This window comes from Scyliorhinus canicula, chromosome 4, assembly GCF_902713615.1.
Source record: "Scyliorhinus canicula chromosome 4, sScyCan1.1, whole genome shotgun sequence".
Lineage (NCBI taxonomy): Eukaryota > Metazoa > Chordata > Chondrichthyes > Carcharhiniformes > Scyliorhinidae > Scyliorhinus > Scyliorhinus canicula.
In genome coordinates, this window is record NC_052149.1 from 122,021,638 (window position 1) to 122,043,975 (window position 22,338).

Here is a 22,338-nt window from a genome sequence, read left to right on the forward strand (position 1 = left end):
CTGCAGGGCCTGTTTTAGTTTTGTTTTCAGTGTTGGAGCTGAAGCCAGACCAAGAAGGTGTACTGCTGATCTCTCTGCCATCAAAAGACTATCTCTTGATCATTTGGAGAATTCAGAATTCTAAATGTTCTCAGTAGTGAATGTAAACCTAATGTGCCTCTGTTAAAGTTTATGTTTTTGTCAGTCTTCTGGAGGTTTAAAGGACAGCGTAAGCATTACTTAGTGTTGTATTCCTTGGGGGTTGTATTTGAACTACTGGTTGCTAGGATGTTCACTGTATGTTTTAAAAAGGTTAACTTGAGTTCATAGAATAAACATTGTTTTGCTTTAAGGTCGCCTCCATGCTCATATCAGCCTCCTAATTCAGAGGTTATTAGTATGAGTTGAAAATATATTACTGGAGAAGGTGATGGGACTAATTATCAGTTGACAACTCATCAGGTCCAGATGCCCTACGTCATTAGGTTTTAAAGGAGGTAGCTGCAGAGATAGTGAATTTATTGGCTTAGACCTTCCAGAATTCCATCGATTCCAGAACATTCCCCGTGGATCAAAGGAAACGTGACCTCACTGTTCAAGAAAGAAGAGAGGAGAGAAGACAGGGAACTAGCCCAATCAGTCGAACATCAGTAATAAGGGAAACGCTAGAACCTACCATTAGGGATTGTGTTGACAGGGCACTAAGAAAAAATCATCATATGACTGGACAGAGTCAATACTGATTTATAAGGGAGTTTGTGATTGACAAATCCATTAAGAGTTTTTTGAGGATGTAAACGGTGGTTAAGAGGGAACTGATGGATGTGGTGGATTTGGATTTTCAAAAGGAGCTTGATAAAGTACCACACAAGAGGTTATTGCAAAAATTAGAAGCCGTGGGATTGTGGGTTATATATTAGCACAGATTGAGAAGTAGTTAACAGGCAGACAACAGAATATATGTAAAAAGGTCACTTTTGGGTTTGTAGGCTGTAACGATTGGGGAGTCACAAAGGTTAGTACTGGGACTTCAGGAATTTATAATTTACATCAATCACTTCGCTGAGGGAATCCAAGTGCAACGTTTCCAGGTTTGCAAACAACGCAAAGTCAGGTAGGAAAGGAATCTGTGAACAGGATGCAAAAGAGGTTTCCAAAAGGATTTTCACAGGGTAAGCGAGTGGGCAAGAATGTGGCAAAGGAAATACAGCGTGGTGGACAAAATAAAAAAATTAGAATCTTTTTCAAATGGTGAGAGGCTGGGAAGTGGTTGCACTCTGTGGAACCCAGATGTCCTTGTACAGGCATCACAGAACATTACCATGCAGGTACAGCAATTAGGAAGGCAGATGGGGTGTGACTGTTCATTACAAAGGGGCTGAGAAGAAGAGGAAATCAGTCTGACTACAATTGCAGAGGGCTTTGATGAGACCACACCTGGAGTGCTGCGTACTATTTTTCTCTCCAAGGAAGGATATACTTGTCTATTAGAGGGAATGCACCAAAGATTTTATTAGATTCATACTTGGGATAAAGGGATTGTTCAGTGAGGAGAGATTGAGCAGACTTGGCCCACATTCCCTATAGTTTAGAACAATGGGAAAGGATCCAATTGGACATGAAATTGGTAAGGGGCTTGAGGGTAGATGGGAGAAGGTCGCCCCCCCCCCCTCCCTCCACCCCCCCCCCCCCCCCCCCCCCCTTGCCGGTTAGGGAATCTAAACCATTGGGTCGCAGTCTCAGAATAAGAAGTCAACCATTTAGGTCTGAGATGAGAAGAACATTCTTCACTCAAAGGGCTGTGAATATAGGAATTCTTCAATCCATTTTGCTTTGGCTGCTGAGTCGCTATGTACATTCAAGACAGACGAAATTGACAGATTATTGGGAATCAAGGGCATTGTCGGGAAATGTAGAGGTAAGTTAGGAGATCAGCCATGACCTTAGTGATTGGTACAGTAGGTTTGAGGGGCCGAAGGGGCGGCATGGTGGCGTAATGGTTAGTACTGCTGCCTCACATGCCGAGAACCCGACGGCGGCTCACTGGCCGTGTGGAGTTTGCACATTCTCCCCGTGTCTGCGTGGAGCTCACCCCCACAACCCAAAGATGTATAGGATAGGTGGATTGGTCACGCTAAATTGCCCCATAATTGAGAAAAACAATATTTGCGTATTTGCGTAAAGGAAAATGGTTTGAGGGGCAGGACTTGCTCCTATTTCCAATGACTTGTTTCTTATGAGGGCTACTTTGTGCCCACATTAGCCGCGAGCACAAACGGCAACATCGCGCGAGATTCGGAAAATGATTTTCTTGCCAGCAAGATCTAATTTTTCGGTTTCTCCCGCCCCTCACTGGTGACACAACGAGGATCCCACCTTAATTTTAATAAATTTGAGTAAATTATGTTATAATTAGCGGGCAACCTTGCCACATGGTCACCCCACATTTAGAACTGCGCCTTTGCCGATGTGACGTGATGTCGACGAGGTTTACAATTGCTTTTGAAAAAGCGTGAAGCAGTCGAGAGGATACCCATTCTGGATAAGTACAGCCCCCTGGGGGTGGGGGTGGGAGGAACATGTGCAGGCACTGCCCCGTGCCAGGGGCAATGCTAGAACAAGAACAAAGAACAGTACAAGAACAACCCTTCGACCCTCCAAGCCGATGTCGATCACGTGACCTATCTAGACCAACCACCCTTCTATACCCCGTCTGTTCATGTGTCTATCCAGATAAGCCTCAAGGGTTGCCAACGTATCTGCCTCAACCACCTCACTTGGCAGTGCATTCCAGGGCACCTCCACCCTTTGTGTAAAAACACCCCCTGCACATCTCCGCTGGGGACGGGTATTCTGGGGAGCTCCATTTGGGGGGAACCCCCATATGTGTTGGGGGAGGGGGGGGGGAGTTGCCCAGTGTTTATGGAGTGGGTGCTTCCCTGTGTCTGTGGTTGTGGCGGTTGTGGGGGTGGGGAAGTGGTTTTTTAGCACAGATTGGGGCACCGTGAAGCTGGTGTTGCCGGCTCAATCAAGCCCCGCCCCGCCCGCGTGATGGAGAAAACCGCGCCTCCAGATGTTTTCTGCGCAGTGTGCCCGAGAGTCTGGAGGGTGCAGCTGGGGAGCTACCCACTGGTTTCCTCACCTCAGCCAGCACTCTGCGCAGGTAGGAAAATTCCACCCTATACTCCTACCGGAGTACGCAACTGCTAAAAATTTCAGAACTATTTAGTTATGGTCTTCCGGAATTCCCAGTGTTTCACTGCTGACCTGCTTCAACTGTTTACCCTTTATTTAGTTGATTTTCAGGGTGGAATCTCACCAAATTTTTGCACAGTTCCAGGCTCAGCCTGAAAACTGGCTGCACAGACCGGTTTTCACTCCAGATTCTGAGCCTCTTTATAGAATGAAAATGAGTTAGCATGGTTCATGCTGTCACCCTGGCGGAATGGGCCTGATAGTGCCGGTAGCACCAGTTGAATAGCTCTTCCATAGAATCAGAGATAGTCATTGCATGCAGGGTGGTTATCTGGGGCTGTTTAGCACAGGGCTAAATCGCTGGCTTTGAAAGCAGACCAAGCAGGCCAGCAGCATGGTTCGATTCCCGTAACAGACTTCCCGAACAGGCGCCGGAATGTGGCTTTTCACAGTAACTTTATTGAAGCCTACTCGTGACAATAAGTGATTTTCATTTTCATTTCATTATTCACTCTTTCCTCATGACTAAAATTTTCCACACCAGGCAACACCTTTGTAAGATCTTCTGTACCCTGTCCAGTGCAATCGGGGGCAGAATGTTACACAATCCTGCCTGGCAAGTTTCCAAGTGAGCACTGGGGTTGGGGGGGAGAGGTGGGTGTTGTAAAATTCCTCAGATAGCCTTCCTGCTGACCTCCTGCCCAGCCCCAAACTTTCTGCAATTTTACGGTGGGACAGACAAGGCCTCGGCTGACCAACCCACCATATCTCACCCCGACGGAGTCCCTGGGCGAGCACGCAGAGCCTGTGCAGACCAGCTACTTAGATACATAGACCATACAGTGCAGAAGGAGGCCATTCAGCCCATCGAGTCTGCACCGACCCACTTAAGCCCTCACTTCCACCCTATCCCCATAACCCAATAGGCTCTCCTAAACGTTTTGGACACTAAGGGCAATTTATAATGGCCAATCCACCTAACCTGTGTGGTGAATGTGATTCACACTATATATAGTTGCCAATATCACTCCATGTATATATGTTCGTTATCTACCCGTTGTAAGGTCAATGCTGTATATAGTTGCCAATATAACTCCGTGGATATATGTTCACTATCCAACATTGTAAGTGCAGTTGCACTATCCGACCACCAGGGGGAGTCGCTCTGGGAGTACGCAAGAGTTTGTACTGGGCTCCTCCCTTGGCTCCCCCCAGGACACCTCCCCCTGGGACTGATGTATAAAGATCAGTGCCGAAGAGCCAGCCTGCCACTTCATGGAGTTCAACAACGAATAGGCTGGCTCTGCTGTAAGTGTATTAAAGCCTCTGTTCAGATCCAACTACATGTGTTCGCTGAAGTGATGGTTCCATCAATTTAATACACTTAAGAAGCTGCCGAAGTAAAGCATGGAATCCGCTCTAAAACCAGGACGTCTAGAACTCGATCCGCAAGATGCAGAGGCGAAAGAAACCTTCTGCCACTGGCTGAAATGTTTTAAGGCCTACCTGGCCGAAATCAGCACCGCTGAAACTACGGAGGAACAAAAGCTCAGCCTACTGCACGCGAGGGTAAGCCACAGAATTTCTACACAATTAAATCCAGCCGGTTCCTACACCGCAGCGCTGGCGATTTTGGACAAAATGTATATTAGGCCCATGAACGAGGTCTTTGCCCGCCATGTGTTCACGACCCGCCGACAATGGCTACTGAAACTTTAGCTGAATTTGCACGCGAGTTGAACAATCTCTCAAATGACTGCAATTACCAGGCCGTAACCGCGGCCGAACATAGGGAGCTTGCTGTGCGGGATGTTTTTGTAGCGGGCCTTCGATCTAGCTATGTACGCCAGAGACTATTAGAAAATGGGGCCCAGGGCTTAGAGACTACCGTAGAGGCTGCTATCACTATGGAAGTTTCGTTCCGCAGCTTCAACTCGTTTCCCGCGGACCCCGCTAACCCCGCATGGGCCCCCGACCCGAGGACCCCCCAAGCCTGTGCCGCAAGGCCCCCCAGCTATCACGCAGCCACAGCCGGTCCTACTGTCCCAGTCAACTACTCAAACTATCCAGCTGCTCCAGCTAATTACTCAGCTCCCCCAGCCAGCTACTCAGCTCGCCAAACCAGTTATTCAACTGCTCCAGCCTGCCACTATTCAGCTCCCCAAACCAGTTATTCAACTGCTCCAGCCTGCCACTTCTGTGGACAAAGCCAGCACCCGCGGCAGCACTGCTCAGCCCGATCCGCGACCTGCAGCAGCTGCGGGAAGAAAGGCCATTATGCTAAAGTGTGCCTCGGCAGAAGGCCCCCAGCCCTCAACACCCCAACAGTTCAAAAACATCGCCCCCAGCACCAGCAAGCCTGCGGGGCCCGAAACGCTGCGGCCTATGCTCAGGCTCCGCCCCCTCCCGCCACGTGCGATCCATGGGGGCCGCCATCTTGGAAAACCTCCACCATGCGGCCGGCCACGTGCGATTCATGGGTGCCGCCATCTTGGACGCCACCTCCATCACCACCCTCCACGTGCGATCCACGGGCCCTAGCTGCATCCCAGACTCAAACAGCTCATCGGAGGAGTACGACCTCCCCGGGCAGTCACCACATGGCCCGCAACTCAGCGCAGTGTTCCTGCATCAAGCTCACCAGAACGCAGCGGCATCTACTCGACAGGACGCCCGATCAGAAGAATTCGACTCCCCCGGGCACCCACCACGCGGCCCGCAACTCAACGTGGTCACCCTCGACCAATCTCGCCCCAAGCATCTGAGAAATTCGATTACGGAGGTCCAGATCAACGGATACAACACGTCGTGCCTCTTCGACTCCGGGAGCACAGAGAGCTTCATACACCCAGAGCTGGTAAGACGCTGTTCCCTCCCTATTTATCCCGTCAACCAAACTGTCGCCCTCGCTTCGGACTCCCATTCCATCCAAATCCAAGGCCGCACTACAGCAACGCTAACAATTTGAGGCGCTAGCTATTCCAAATTTAAACTGTATGTCTTGCCCGACCTCTGCGTGCCACTCCTCTTAGGCTTGGATTTCCAATGTAATCTCAAGAGTCTCACCCTCAGCTCCGGCGGGCCCCTGCCCCCACTCACTATCTGCAGCCTCGCCACGCTGCGCATCGCCCCCCCCCCCCCTTCCTCTCTTCGCCAACCTCACCCCGGATTGCAAACCGGTAGCCACCCGCATGCAGGATAGGGTATTTATCAGAACGGAGGTCTGAAGGCTGCTCAGTGAGTGGATCATAGAGGCCAGTAACAGTCCCTGGAGAGCTCGGGTGGTGGTCGTCAAGACCGGGGAAAAATTCCGAATGGTCGTCGAATATAGCCAGACTATCAATCGCTTTACGCTCCTAGACGCGTATCCCCTCCCCAGAATCGCAGACATGGTAAACCAGATCGGCCAGTATCGGCTATTTTCCACGGTGGATCTGAAGTCTGCATACCACCAGCTCCCAATCCGCCCGGAGGACCGCCACTACATGGCGTTCGAGGCCGATGGCCGCCTCTTCCATTTCCTCCGGGTCCCTTTTGGCGTCACTAACGGGGTTTCGGTGTTCCAACGAGCAATGGACTGAATAGTAGACCAGTACGGGCTGCAGGCCACGTTTCCGTATCTGGACAATGTTACCATCTGCGGCTATGACCAGCAGGACCATGACGCCAACCTCCACAGTTTTCTCTCGGCGGCCCAAAAATTAAACCATACATATAACAAGCAGAAATGCGTGTTCCGCACAAACAGACTAGCCATCCTCGGCTACGTCGTGGAGAACGGAGTCCTGGGCCCAGACCCGGACTGCATGCTTAGAACTCTTAGAACTCCCCCTCCCCCATGGTCCCAAGGCCCTCAAACGGTGCTTGGGGTTCTTTTCGTACTACGCCCAGTGGGTCCCCCAATATGCGGAAAAAGCCCGCCCGCTCTTCAAGGCCACACTATTTCCCCTGTCTGCTGAGGCGCGCCAAGCCTTCAGCTGCATCAAGGAGGGCATCGCCAAAGCAGCCATGCGGGCGGTGGATGAATCCACTCCCTTTCAGGTTGAGAGCGACGCCTCAGAGGTAGCGCCAGCAGCCACTTTAAATCAGGCAGGGAGGCCCGTTGCATTTTCTCCCGTACCCTATCCGCTTCAGAACTCCGACACTCCTCAGTCGAGAAGGAAGCACAAGCCATCGTGGAGGCTATCCGACACTGGAGGCACTACCTCGCAGGTAGGAGGTTCACCCTCATTACCGACCAACGATCGGTTGCCTTCATGTTTGACAACTCGCAGAGGCAAAATAAAAAATGACAAAATTCTTCGGTGGAGGATTGAACTCTCCACCTACAATTACGATATCAAATATCGACCGGGGAAGCTCAACGAGCCCTCGGATGCCCTATCCCGCGGGACATGCGCCAGCGTGCAAATCATCCGCCTAAAAACCATCCACGATGACCTCTGCCACCCAGGGGTCACCCGGCTCGCCCACTACATCAGAGCCCGAAACCTGCCTTTCTCCAACGAGGAGGTAAAAGCGGTCACCAGGGACTGCCCGATCTGTGCGGAGTGCAAACCGCACTTCTATAGACCAGACAGGGCCCACCTGGTCAAGGCTTCTAGGCCCTTTGAACGCCTCGCGATTGATTTCAAAGGGCTACTCCCCGCCACTAACAAAAACATTTACTTCCATAACATTATTGACGAGTTCTCCCGATTCCCCTTCGCCATCCCATGCGATATCCCATTTGACCTCCCACACAGTCATTAGGGCCCTGCATAGTGTCTTCACCCTGTTTGGTTTCCCCCGCTATGTGCACAGCGACTGGGGTTCGTCCTTTATGAGCGATGAGCTGCGTCAGTACCTGCTCGACAAGGGCATCGCCTCGAGCAGGACTGCCAGCTATAACCCCAGGGGGAACGGACAGGTGGAGAGGGAGAACGCGACGGTCTGGAAGACCGTCCTACTGACCCTCAGGTCCAGAAAGCTCCAAGTTTCCCAATGGCAGGAAGTCCTCCCTGACACGCTCCACGCAATTAGATACTTCCTGTGTACAACTACCAAATAAACCCCTCACGAGCGGTTCTTCATTTTTTCCAGGGGCACTACCACAGGGGTCTCACTTCCGGCGTGGCTGAGGACGTCAGACCCGGTTCTCCTAAGGAAGCACGTCAGGGCGCACAAAACGGACCCCATTGTTGAAAAGGTGCGCCTGCTTCATTCCAACCCACAGTACGCATTTGTTGAGTTCCCGGACGGTCGCCAGGACACAGTATCCCTCCGGGACCTGGCACCCGCTGGATCCAGCCCCCCATCTACCCCCACCGAGGAACTCCTTTCCCCGTTCCTTATGCGGCCGCCCCCTTGCGCCCCCGATTCTGTGAGCTCACTCCACCAGTCCAAAGCGCCAGCACCAGCCCGTCCCCCGCGCCTCCAGTCTCCATTTGACCAGGAGGTGTGTGAAGCTCGGTCAAGACTCGCCCCGGAGCCGGCAACCGTACCCCAGACCTCGACGCCCGCCCAGCCACCGCAAGAGGCTGCAACCCCGGTGCTCCGCAGATCAAAACGGACAATTCGTCCACCGGACAGACTGACTCTTTGAGCCATCACCCCCGCCGGACTTGATTTTTTAACAGGGGGTGAATGTGGTGAATGTGATTCACACTATATATAGTTGCCAATATCACTCCATGTATATATGTTCGTTATCTACCCGTTGTAAGATCAATGCTGTATATAGTTGCCAATATAACTCCGTGTACATATGTTCGCTATCCAACATTGTAAGTGCAGTTGCACTATCCGACTACCAGAGGGAGTCGCTCTGGGAGTACGCGAGAGTTTGTACTGGGCTCCTCCCTTGGCTCCGCCCAGGACTCCTCCCCCTGGGACCGATGTATAAAGATCAGTGCCTTAGAACCAGCCTGCCAGTTCATGGAGTTCAACGACGAATAGGCTGGCTCTGTCGTAAGTGTATTACAGCCTCTGTTCAGATCCAACTACACGTGTTTGCTGAATTGATGGTTCCATCAATCTGCACGTCTTTGGACTATGGGAGGAAACAGGAGCAGGCGGAGGAAACCCACGCAGACACGGGGAGAACGTGCAGATTCCATACAGACAGTGACCCAGCGGGCAATCGGACCTGGGACCCTGGCACTTTGAAGCCACAGTGCTAGCCACGTGTGCTACCGTGCTGCCCACCCAGGGATTGCCTTCTTCCAGACCCTTCCATCAGGCAGAAGGTACAGGAGTCTGAAGACGTGCACATCCAGACATAGGAACAGCTAGCGAGTGTATTTGCAGATATCTTCAACACCTCACTACTCCGCTCTGACGTCTCCATCTCTTTCAAGAAGACCACAATAATACCAGTACCAAAGAAGAACTAGGTAGCCTGCCTTAATGACTACCGACCGGTGGCCCTGATGTCAGTTATCATGAAATGCTTCGAGTGGCTAGTCATGAGACGGATAAACACCAGCATCCCAGACAGTCTCGATCCATTGCAGTTTGCCTATCACCGCAACCGATCCACAGCTGATGCTATCTCCCTGTCTCTACAATCAACACTCAAACACCTCGACAACAAGGGCACCAACGTAAGACTGCTGTTCATAGACTACAGTTTTGCATTCATCACCATTATCCCGACAAGACTAATAACCAAGCTATGCAATCTTGGACGTAACCACTCCCTGTGCAGCTGGACCCTTGACTTCCTCACTAACAGACCCGCAATCTGTCAGGATAGGCAACAGCACCTCCTCCTAAATAGCCCTCAACACCGGGGCTCTGCAAGGATGTGTGTTCAGTCCCCTCCTGTACTCCCTGTACACACATGACTGTGTGGCAAGATTTAACTCCAACTCAATCTATAAGTTTGCGGATGATACGACTGTGGTGGGCCGTATCTCAAACAACGATGAATCAGACTACAGCAGGGAGATAAATCACTTGGTTGCATGGTGTACCGAAAATAACCTCTCTCTAAATGTCGGAAAGACCAAAGAACTGATCAACGACTTCAGGAAGCGCAGCACGACACACACTCCCATCTGCATCAATGGCTCCAAAGTGGAGATGATCGATAGCTTTAAGTTCCTGGGGGTCACCTCACCAACAGTCTGTCCTGGTCCACTCACGTTGATACAACAGTCAAGAAAGCCCAACAACGTCTCTACTTCCTATGGAAGCTAAAGAAATTCGGCATGTCTGCATCGATTCTCACAAACTTCTACAGATGTGCCATAGAGAGCATCCTATCCGGCTGCATCACAGCTTGGTTGAGGGCAGCATGGTGGCGCAGTGAGTTAGCCCTGCTGCCTCACGGCGCCGAGGTCCCAGGTTCGATCCCGGCTCTGCGTCACTGTCCATGTGGAGTTTGCACATTCTCCCCGTGTTTGCGTGGGTTTCGCCCCCACAACCCAAAAAGATGTGCAAGGTAGGTGGATTGAACACGCTAAATTGCCCCTTAATTGGAAAAAAATGAACTGGGTACACTAAATGTTTTTAAAAAGCTTGATATGTCCAAGGTCGCAGTGTGGTGAACCCAGCCCAACGCATCACACAAGCTTGCCACCCTCACATTACACCTCCCGCTGCCTCGGGAAGGCAGACAGCATTATCAGAGACCCCTTCCACCCAGGCATTGCCTTCTTCCAGACCCTTCCATCAGGTAGAAGGTGCAGAAGTCTGAAGACCCGCACATCCAGACATAGGAATAGCTTTTTCCCCACAGCTACAAGACTCCTCAATGACTCCCCCTCGGACTGATCTGCTCCCTATAAGAACGCTATTCAAGATGCCTTATGTTGCTCTTGCTCATGTATTTGCTTTGTTTGGCCCCTTGTTCCGCACTGTAACCAATCACTGTTTGCCGATGTACCATTTGTCAATGTTCTCTGTTGTTTATTCTTTTTGTCTATTCTGTACGTCCTGTGTACGTTCCCTCAGCCACAGAAAAATACTTTTCACTGTATTTCGGTACATGTGACAATAAAGCAAATCAAAATCTGCAATTTAAGACCTTAAGTGGTCAAATAATCATAAAATCATTAAATCATAGAATTTACAGTGCAGAAGGAGGCTATTCGGCCCATCGAGTCTGCACCGGTTCTTGGAAAGAGCACCCTACCCGAGGTCAACACCTCCACCCTATCCCCATAACCCAGTAACCTCAGCCAACACAAAGGGCAATTTTGGACACTATGGGCAAATTAGCATGGTCAATCCACCTAACCTGCACATCTTTGGACTTAATGACCACCTAAGGCCCGTTTTCCAACCAGCATCAATTTCAGTGCTGCCAGGGGGATTTAGGAATGTGGTTGGGGTGGGGGAGGACAAAGGGGCAGGGGAAGGGAAACCTGGCAATAGCCCGGATGGGATGGGGTGGGGCGGGGGGGGGGGGTAGGCCATTTCCATCACTGGCCTCCTTTCAAAATTGGGTCATGGCCACATGACCATGATCTGCTCTGTGGAGCTTCTTCTCCATGCCCTCCACCCCCTACCTCCACCCCCACCCCCCACTGGCCTCTTCACCAACGCCCATGGTTCCACCATTAATAGACCAGTCCATTAATAGCTTCCTGCAGATACAGCTTTCTTCTTCATGCAGTCAAATGGCCGTTTTTTCAGTCGTCTGCAAACTCCTTAATGATACCAGTCTAAAATATTGATCTCTATACCAAAAAAGGGCAACAGCCTTGTGGAAACCCACAGCAGATAGCCTCCCAGTCACTGAAAATACTTATCAATCATAACTCTTCAATTTCCATTACCAGTTTTGGATCTAATGTGCCACTTTGCCTGAGACCTCATGAACATTCTGCTATGGGGACTGGTAATGTCGATCATTCAAAGGGGTGGCAAAGGCTCAATGGGCCAAATGGCCCCCTACACTGTGATTCTATGGGTATAATTTTCCAGTCACCCCGGGAGGGAATAGGGCCAGAAAATGAGGCGATGCCATTCAAAATTCCACTACTTTGGCGGGAGCAGGAAACCTCGGCGGCGGGAGGGGCTGGAAAACTCCGGTCAACGATTTCCTGATGAATCAAGCTGCAGAAGCTGGGCTGGGTTCTCTCTGACATATTTTAGTGATCTCTCGAAATACTGGTCATTTGTGTGACTATCATTTGTCATGACAGGGCTACGTTGTGAAGGCTTTAATAGGTACTTACAGTCCAGCTTCTGATGTAACACTGTATGACAATTCTATGAAATAGTTGGTTACATGATAACAGCATGTGATTCATCATCAGTGCCAGTGTCTGGAATTAAGTAGGGAAGAGAGAGAGAGTATGACACAGAGGTAGATGATGGGTTCATGTAGAAAGAGTAAGAGAGAGAGGCAGACAGACAGAAAGAGTCACAGGAATAGGGCAGGCAATACCCTCAAACAGGGGCTAGCCATTAACATCGTTAGAACTGGGGGTGGAGGGGTTACTGAGTGACAGTGTGAGGGAGCTGGATTAACATCAGTAGAGATACAGTTAGTAACACAGGGTGCTGTGGGTAGAGGGGTTACTGAGTGATAGTGTGAGGGAGCTGGATTAACATCAGTAGAGATACAGTCAGTCACACAGGGTGCTGTGGGTAGAGGGGTTACTGAGTGACAGTGTGAGGGAGCTGGATTAACATCAGCAGAGATACAGTTAGTAACACAGGATGCTGGGGGTAAAGGGGTTACTGACTGACAGTGTGAGGGAGCTGGATTAACATCAGTAGAGATGTTAGTAACACACGGTGCTGTGGGTAGAGAGGTTATTGAGTGACTGTGACGGAACTGGATTAACATCCATAGAGATACAGTTAGTAACACAGGATGCTGGGGGTAAATGGGTTACTGAGTGACAGTGTGAGGGAGCTGGATTAACATCAGTAGAGATACAGTTAGTAACACACGGTGCTGTGGGTAGAGGGGTTACTGAGTGATGGTGTGAGGAGGCTGGATTAACATCAGTAGAGATACAGTTAGTAACACAGGATGCTGGGGGTAAATGGGTTACTGAGTGACAGTGTGAGGGAACTGGATTAACATCAGTAGAGATACAGTTAGTAACACACGGTGCTGTGGGTAGAGGGGTTACTGAGTGATAGTGTGAGGGAGCTGGATTAACATCAGTAGAGATACAGTCAGTCACACAGGGTGCTGTGGGTAGAGGGGTTACTGAGTGATAGTGTGAGGGAGCTGGATTAACATCAGTAGAGATACAGTCAGTCACACAGGGTGCTGTGGGTAGAGGGGTTACTGAGTGATAGTGTGAGGGAGCTGGATTAACATCAGTAGAGATACAGTTAGTAACACACGGTGCTGTGGGTAGAGGGGTTACTGAGTGACAGTGTGAGGGAGCTGGATTAACATCAGTAGAGAGACAGTTAGTAACACAGGATGCTGAGGGTGGAGGGGTTACTGAGCGACACTGTGAGGGAGCTGGATTAACATCAGTACAGCGCCGGCCCTAGGGTTGAGGGCGCCCCGGGCAAGCTGAACTTCGGCGCCCTGGGGGGGGGGGGGCGAGGGAGGGGGGCAGGGCCGAGGGAGGGGCCGGGGCGGGGGGGCGGAACCGAGGGGGGGTGGGCGGACCCGAAGGGGGGGGTGGACCCGAGGGGGGGGCGGACCCGAGGGGGGGGCGGACCCGAGAGGGGGGGGGCGGGGGTGGACCGAGGGGTGGGCGGACCTGGGGGGCCGCCCTGGGGGAGGGCGGCCACCGCGGGGGAGGGCGGCCACCGCGCATGCGCTGGTTGGCACCGGCCCAACTGCGCATGCGCGGGACCTGAGTCTCTGGCGCCCCCTAGCACATGGCGCCCCGGGCGACTGCCCGAGTTGCCGGTTCCTTGAGCTGGCCCTACATCAGTAGAGAGACAGTTAGTAACACAGGATGCTGGGGGTAAAGGGGTTACTGAGTGACAGTGTGAGGGAGCTGGATTAACATCAGTAGAGAGACAGTTAGGAACACAGGGTGCTGGGGGTAGAGAGGTTACTGAGTAACAGTGTGAAGAAGTTGGATTAACATTTGTTCAGTAAATTGATTAAATTAATTGCCTTAAAGATCCTCAATCTTCATAATTGCCACAAGTGAAGTGTAGAAATTGGTATGGAGGTCATAAAGTTCACCTTCCTGAATACTGGCAGTCAGATGTTTCAATGACAACAGAGTTGACGATTTTATTCCAATCTATCTCTGCCAGGAAAGGAACATATCCAGGTACAGTTTGAGGTAAAGACCCAGAGTTGGGGAGGTTTGGGAACCATAGGTTGAAAGTCACATTTCCTCCCAAGCAACACGTCATCTCTCAACTTCCTCATGCACTGTAACCCCCGAGAAAGACCTGATGGAGAGACTGTCCTCTTTATATCGGATTCAGTTTACAATTATACAAATCTAACAGGCTGGAACAGACTAGCTGATCCAGTAAACCTGCCCAACACTCATGACAGAAAGCCCATCTTTAATGATGGTATTGTGTGAAGCACCTCTTTCAACATTGTCCGGGGAATGGCATTCCCTCTTCAGTTAGTTTCTTGAGCAGGAGAGATTAAATGTCAGACCCCCCGGCCGGGATTCTCCAAAATTCCGGCCAAGTGTTGGCTCCGGCGTAAACACCGGAGTGTTTCACGCCGGCGTCCACGGGCCTCTTGGTCCAGCGATTCAGTGGGTCACATGGGGCCAACACGGCGCAGGAGTGCTGCGCGCTGCTATGGCACCAATACGCAGCCCTGAACTGCCGGCGCGGGTCCGCGCATCCGCATGGTGGCCATTTCCGTGCATGCGCGTAGTGGCCGTTTCCGCGCCAGGAAACATGGCGTAGCGACACCGCGGGCCCGCGCAGAAGGAGGTAGGTCCCCTCCACATCGCGCGCGCCCGCTGATCAGTAGCCCCCGATCGCGGGCTTGGCCGTCGTACAGGCCCCACCCCGGAGTCTGATCCCCCGTCCTCCAACCGGGATGGACATCGCTGGCGTGGGCACGAGCTCCCACCGGGTGGTACCAGGTTGCAACCACGCCAACGGAACTCGGCCGGTCGACCACGGGGAATTGCCACGGGGATCGTTTTCAATGGCCTCCGACCGGCACCGCATCAACCGCAAGCTTGCAACAGGCGCCGATTCTCCAGTGGGCGGATATTTGCGTCCTGGCGTCGGAATGGCGTGGCGGGAATTTCTGGCATCACTGCCGATTCTCCGACCCAGCGCGGGCTTGGAGAATCCCGGCCCCTGTTTGATTAGTCCAGCTATTCATGCAGATTGGTATCCCTCCACACCTCTCTCTATTTCTGTCCTGTAATCTCTCATCCAATACCAGCCTCCACCTACTACTGTACCTCAACCAGTGATTCTCACCAGCACCGCTAATTTGCATATGTGCACAAGCCATGCCTCTTCTCTTAAACGCTGGCCATGTGGTTCAACCCGATTGGTTGAAAGTGTTAAGAGTGAATTATAGCTAGTCTACCTTGCAGGAGAATGAGAAAATTCCATTTTACTGTAATCTATTATCTATTCTAATGAAGGAGTAAGACACAGCCAGCAAGGGTGAAATATATGACGATTTCTATTAATGGCATGAAGGGATATGGGGACAAGTCGCCAATATGGTATTGTGATCCAGGATCAGCCATTTTTTCCCATAAATTTAGTGTACCCAATTAATTTTTTCCAATTAAGTGGCAATTTAGCCTGGCCAATCCACCGAACCTGCACATCTTTAGGTTGTGGGGGCGAGACCCACGCAAACACAGGGAGAATGTGCAAACTCCACACGGACAGTGACCCAGAATCGAACCTTGCACCTCGGCGCTGTGAGGCAGCAGGGCTAACCCACTGCGCCACCATGCTGCCCTCAGGATCAGCCATGATCATATTGAATGGCGGAGCAGGCTTGAAGGGCCGAATGGCCTCCTCCTGCCCCTAGTTTCTACATTTCCATGGCTGTTGCAGCAATATTCAGCGAAGGCCTCAAGTTTGTTAATCTCATTCCTTCTCTCCTCAGTCTTGTCATATAAATAAGTATCCCAAAAGAGAGAGAGAGAGAGAGAGAGAGGGCAAGGATAAAACATTCATCAACATCTCCCGGCAAGTGGAGAATTTGATTTCCTCGGACATCTCAAGGCAGGAGCAGCGGCCAGCACTAACCTGCAGCAATGCAGAGGCTCTAACCTGGCGGTCATATTGTGTGTGTGTTAGTGTGGGCCTGGCCTGCTCTCTCAGTCTGCTGTCACACCCGCTGAGGGGCAGGATGCCTGATCTGAGAAATCAAGTTGGATTGCTGTCCTCTCCGGAACCACGGCTCTGGCTGTCTCTGTCGTATCAATTTTCCCCAGCACCACACAGCTTGTCGCTGTGAATTTACAAGACCACCCAGCACAGTCAGTGAAAGGAGAAGGTGGGGGGAGCGGGGAGACCGGGTGGGGAGGGGGAGACAGCCTGCATGATGCTTTTGGCTGTGGTGTTTATTTATAGGACATGCGACCGCTTGTGGAGGACAGGGAGAAGGGGGCTTGTGTGTGTGGTATGGGGTGGCTGGGGTGAGGTGGTTGGGTGGTGGTGGAAGGGGGAGTGTGGGGGTGGGGGGGAGCGCGGTGATTCAGCTAACTGGCTTATTGAGGCACAGAGACACAGAATGGAGGGTTCGGCCCTTGCAATAAACCAGGCGTCACCTGCCCTCTCTCTCCGCTCAGCCTGCTCCACCGCTCCCGGCACCCATTTGCCGATGCTGACTCCATCTGACAGGTGGGACACGTCAGCTGCCTAGCTTCATCTCCCCGCTCGCCTCCCTTACCATCACCCCCACTCTGACCTCCCCCACTCCCCCGCACGGCAGCCGGGCTGCTGGCGAGGCCGCTGGGACGAGCCAACCGACTGAGCTGATCGAGGAGATGTGACAAATGGGACCTCCGCAAGCTACGGTCTCTGCCTCTAGCCTGGAATTAATGAGAAACACGAGAGACAGAGACAAAGAGATAGAGACAGAAGTAAATAATACACATGATAGAGGACTTTAAAACTAAGAAGGGATTTGATAGAGTGGATAATGCTTTTGCTTTTAGGGGTGTCCAGAAATTCAGATTGTCACTGCTAAACCTGATTGGGAATTCATACCCAGTGAGAGGTAGAATGTGAACCTCACTACCAAATGCAGTGATGAATTTTTTTTGAAGGATGTGGGCATCGCTCGGCCAGCGTTTATTGCCCATCTGTAACTACTCTTTAGAAGGTGGTGGTGAACTGCTTTCCTGAACCGCTGCAGTCCATATGGTGTAGGTACACCCACAGTGCTGTTAGGGAGGGTGTCCCAGGATTTTGAACCAGCGACAGTGAAGGAACAGCCAATATATTTCCTCGGTCGATACCAGGTGGTTCGTTCAGTTTCATTCCTTTTTGATTTTGTAGCAATTCGATACAAGTGAGTGATTTGTTCGGCCATTTCAGAGGGCAGTTAAAAGTCAACCACATTGCTGTGGGTCGGGGGTCACATGTAGGCCAGACCGGGTAAGGATGGCAGATTTCCTTCCCTAAAGGGGCATTAGTGAACCAGATGGGCCTTTACCACAATCGACCATTATTAAGGCTAGTTTTTAATTCCAGGTTGATTTATTAATTGAATTTAAATTCCATCAGCAGCCAAGGTGAGCTTTTAACCCATGTCCCTTCGATTATTGGTCCAGAGATATTGCCACTAATTTCTCTTGGATCTGTTTAAAGGGAAGCGAGAGAACTATGTGAAGAAGAAAGGAATAGAAAGATATTGAAAGATTAACAGGGTGGTGTGGTAACCTGGGACAGCTTAGTTTTTGACCCGATTAAATTGGATACCTTAAAGAATTGGGCACTCGAAATCAAACTGCAGTCAACCTCAGACACGCTGATGGGAAATTCGGACTTGACTAAAAATCAAATACACTGAAACGCAGGCAAACTGACAGGACATGTCTCAACCTGCCTTGTCAATCACCCTTCTGGAGATAATCGGTTCCATTGATACGTACCGATTTGTTCTGGGTCGCTCAGATTGAGCCAGACTCTCGGGCGGCCAGTGTTCCCACCATTACCTTATACGGCAACGCAACCGAGGATGGACACCTGGAGGCAGTCCGTTAAGCAGTCATCAACAAATTCATTGGGTATTGGGATGCCCTCCCCAGGCCTCATTGGAAAGGCACAAAGGGAGGGGGATAAAGGTAGACACCCAAGACACCCCAGCAAAGACTCGGCATGGAAGTAACCTTGGCCATTCTGAAGATAGATCAGAGAAGGAAGGAAGCAGCCAGTGAGACCCACCTTTGCAATGACGGCCCTGAGGAACACGAGATTCAGAATTGGACCCCTGGCTCCACGGAGTCCGTCAATACGGGTACATAGAACATAGAACAGTACAGCACAGTACAGGCCCTTCAGCCCACGATGTGCCGACCATTTATCCTAATCTAAGATCAACCTAACCTACACCCCTTCAATTTACTGCTGTCCACGTGCCTGTCTAAGAGTCGCTTAAATGTCCCGAATGACTCTGACTCCACCACCTCTGCTGGCAGTGCATTCCACACACCCACCACTCTCTGTGTGAAGAATCTACCTCTGACATCTCCCCTATACCTTCCTCCAATCACCTTAAAATTATGTCTCCTTGTGACAGCCATTTCCACCCTGGGGAAAAGTCTCTGGCTATCCACTCTATCCATGCCTCTCATCACCTTGTACACCTCTATCAAGTCACCTCTCTTCCTCCTTCGCTCCAGTGAGAAAAGCCTCAGCTCCGTAAACCTTTCTTTATAAGACATGTCCTCCAGTCCAGGCAGCATCCTGGTAAATATCCTCTGTACCCTCTCCAAAGCATCCATATCCTTCCTATAATGAGGCAACCAGAACTGGACACAATATTCCAAGTGTGGTCCAACTAAAGTTTTATAAAGCTGCAGCAAAACCTCGCGGCTCTCAAACTCGATACCCCATGTTAGTGAAAGCCAACACACCATCCGCTTTCTTAACAACCCTATCAACCTGGGTGGCAACTTTGAGGGAGCTATGTACGTGGACCCCAAGATCCCTCTGTTCCTCCACACTTCCAAGAATCCTGCCTTTAACTCTGTATTCAGCATTCAAATTCGACCTTCCAAAATGAATCACTTCACATTTATCAAGGTTGAACTCCATCTGCCACTTCTCAGCCCAGCTCTGCATCCTGTCAATGTCCTGTTGTAACCTGCAACAACCCTCAACACTATCTACAACTCCACCAACCTTCGTGTCATCGGCAAACTTACTAACGCACCCTTCCACTTCCTCATCCAAGTCATTTATAAAAAACACAAAGAGCAAAGGTCCCAGACAGATCCTTGTGGGACACCACTGGTCACTGACCTCCAGGCGGAATACTTTCTATCTTCTTTCAGCCAGCCAGTTCTGTATCCAGACAGCCAAATTTCCCTGTATCCCATGCCCCCTAACTTTCTGAATGAGCCTATCATGGGGAACCATATCAAATGCCTTACTGAAATCCATGTACACCACATCCACTGCCCGACCTTCATCAATATGTCTCGTCACATCCTCAAAGAATTCAATGAGGCTTGTGAGGCATGACCTGCCCCTTACAAAGCCACGATGACTATCTTAATTCAAACTATGTTTTTCTAAATAATCATAAATCCTATCTCTCAGAACCCTTTCCAATATTTTGATCAGCACAGACGTAAGACTGATGGGTCTGTAATTCCCAGGGATTTCCCTATTCCCTCCCTTGAACAGGGGAACAACATTCGCCTCCCTCCAATCATCCGGTACTACTCCAGTGGAGAGTGAGGACGCAATGATCATCGCCAACGGCGCAGCAATCTCCTCCCTCACTTTCCGTAGTAACCTTGGGTATATCCCGTCAGGCCCAGGGGACTTATCTATCCTGATGCTTTTCAAAATTTCCAGCACATCCTCCTTCTTAATATCAACCTGTTCGAGTCTATTAACCTGGTTCACACTGTTCTCATTGGCAACAAGGTCCCTCTCGCCAGTGAATACTGAAGCAAAGTGTTCATTTAGAGCCTCCCCCATCTCTTCAGACTCTAGGTACAAGTTCCCTCCACTATCCCTGATCGGCCCTACTCTCACTCTGATCATTCTCTTATTTCTCACATAAGTGTAGAACGCCTTGTGGTTTTCCTTAATCCTTCCTGCCAGGGCTTTTTCATGCCCCCTTCTAGCTCGCCTCAGTCCATTTTTGAGTTCCTTCCTGGCTACCTTGTAATCCTCCAGAGCAGAGTCAGATCCTTGCTTCATTAACCTTACGTAAGCTTCCTTCTTCCTCTTGACTAGAAGCTCCACTTCTCTTGTCATCCAAGGCTCCTTCACCTTTCCATTCCTTCCTCGTCTTAGTGGGACAAAACTATTCAGCACTCGCAGCAAGTGCTCCTTAAACAAGCCCCACATTACTGTTGTGCATTTTCCCCAGAACAATTGTTCCCACTTTGTGCGCCTCAGCTCCTGTCTAATAGCAGGATAATTTCCTCTCCCCCAATTAAATACCTTCCCATACTGTGTTGTGGTCACTGTCACCGAAATGCTCTCCCACCGAGACATCTGACACCTGGCCTGGTTCGTTGCCGAGCACCAAGTCCAATATGGCCTCCCCCCTGAGTCGGCCTATCTACATATTGAGTCAAGAATCCTTCCTGTACACACCTGACAAAATCTGTTCCATCCAAACCAGTTGCACTAAGGAGGTTCCAGTCAATATTAGGGAAGTTGAAGTCACCCATGACAACAACTCTGTTACTTCCGCACTTTTCCAAGATCTGCCGCCCAATCTGTTCCTCTATCTCTCTGCTGCTATTGGGGGGTTTATAGAAAACTCCCAATAAATGACTGCTCCTTTCTTGTTTCTGACTTCCACCCATACTGACTCAGTAGACAAACTCTCCTCAACTACCTCCTTTTCTGCAGCTGTGGTGCACTCCTTAATTAACAGTGCCACTCCCCTTCCTCTTTTACCTTCCTCCCTATTCTTAAAACATCTAAACCCCGGAAAATCTAACAACCATTCCTGCCCCTGTGAAATCCATGTCTCCGTGTAGTACAAAGAAATCTTGGGGATCTTTAGTACATGGTTTTGGGTTAATTTAAGGGCAAGTATTGTTGTTAAATAAACTTTGTTGACTTTATACTTGTGTTGTCCTTTGTTCTCCTCGCTAATAAAGACACCTGAGTAAAATGTTTGATTGATACACTGGTCGAAGTATCTGAGATTTTACTGATCTCACAGTGGGAAGAACAGGGCAGGAACACTAGCTTAGACCAGTTGGGTTGAATGGCCTCTTTATTTGCTGTAAATTCTCAATATTTGGAGAGGAGACAGCTGACTTACATTCAGGGCCTGTGGACTGTAGATCCTGCCAGCTCCCAGACCGTCACTGTATCCACCTGTCTGGTTGATGACATGGCGCAGTGAGTCCACCTGGAAAAGAAACAAGAGGCCTGAGTCACACAGTATGACCATACTCCAGTTCTTGGCACAGGGGCATATGGTGCCTGCCCTTATTCTGCAAGGGCAGGGGTTGGGGAAGAGGTGGGGTAACTGGCACCACCACAGGAAGTGTTTTGTGGGCACTACCTTACAACATTTCTCCCTCCCCTCCTCTGAAGCCTTCAACAGGATGTGAAACGGTGTCCTGTGGACTTATTATCTCCCATTCCCCCGTGCCCAACCTGCAAACTGCAAAGGCTATGGGCCCTGACTATATTCCGGCAAGAGTACTGAAGATTTGGGACCAGAACTTGACGCACCCCGAGCCAAGCTGTTCCAGTACAGCTACAATAATACAGCTACCTGACAATGTGGAAAATTGCCCAGAGGTGAACTGTGTACAAGAAACAGGAAAAATCCGTCCCAGCCTATTGCCACCCCAGCTGTCTGCTCTTGATCATCAGTAAGGTGATGGAAGGAGTCATCAACAGTACCATCAAGTGGCACTTATTCAGCAAAAATCTGCTCAGACACTCAGTTTAGGTTCCATTGGGGTCACTCAGCTCCTGATCTCATTACAGCCTTGGTTCAAACATGGATAAAAGAGCTGAACTCCAGAGGTGATGCGAGAGGTGATGTGAGAGTGAGTGCCCTTAATAGCAAGGCAGCATTTGACCGAGTGTGGCATCAACGAGCAAAAGTGTGGTCATTGGGAATCAAGG

The 22,338-nt window shown here is 50.5% G+C and overlaps 1 protein-coding gene across 4 annotated transcripts in view; it reads right to left on the reverse strand.

Moving 5' to 3' along the window:
- The window catches only part of LOC119964936 (pre-B-cell leukemia transcription factor 1-like), a 592,307-nt gene that overhangs the window by 17,710 nt on the left and 552,259 nt on the right, over positions 1 to 22,338 (reverse strand). For 3 of the 4 annotated variants that reach the window (XM_038795141.1, XM_038795140.1, XM_038795138.1), the window contains one exon: positions 21,518 to 21,607. The exons of the other annotated variant lie outside the window; for it this stretch is intronic. In XM_038795141.1, coding sequence (XP_038651069.1) covers positions 21,518 to 21,607 — 90 coding nt within the window. The remainder of the gene's footprint in view (positions 1 to 21,517; positions 21,608 to 22,338) is intronic. 4 annotated transcript variants of the gene reach the window in all.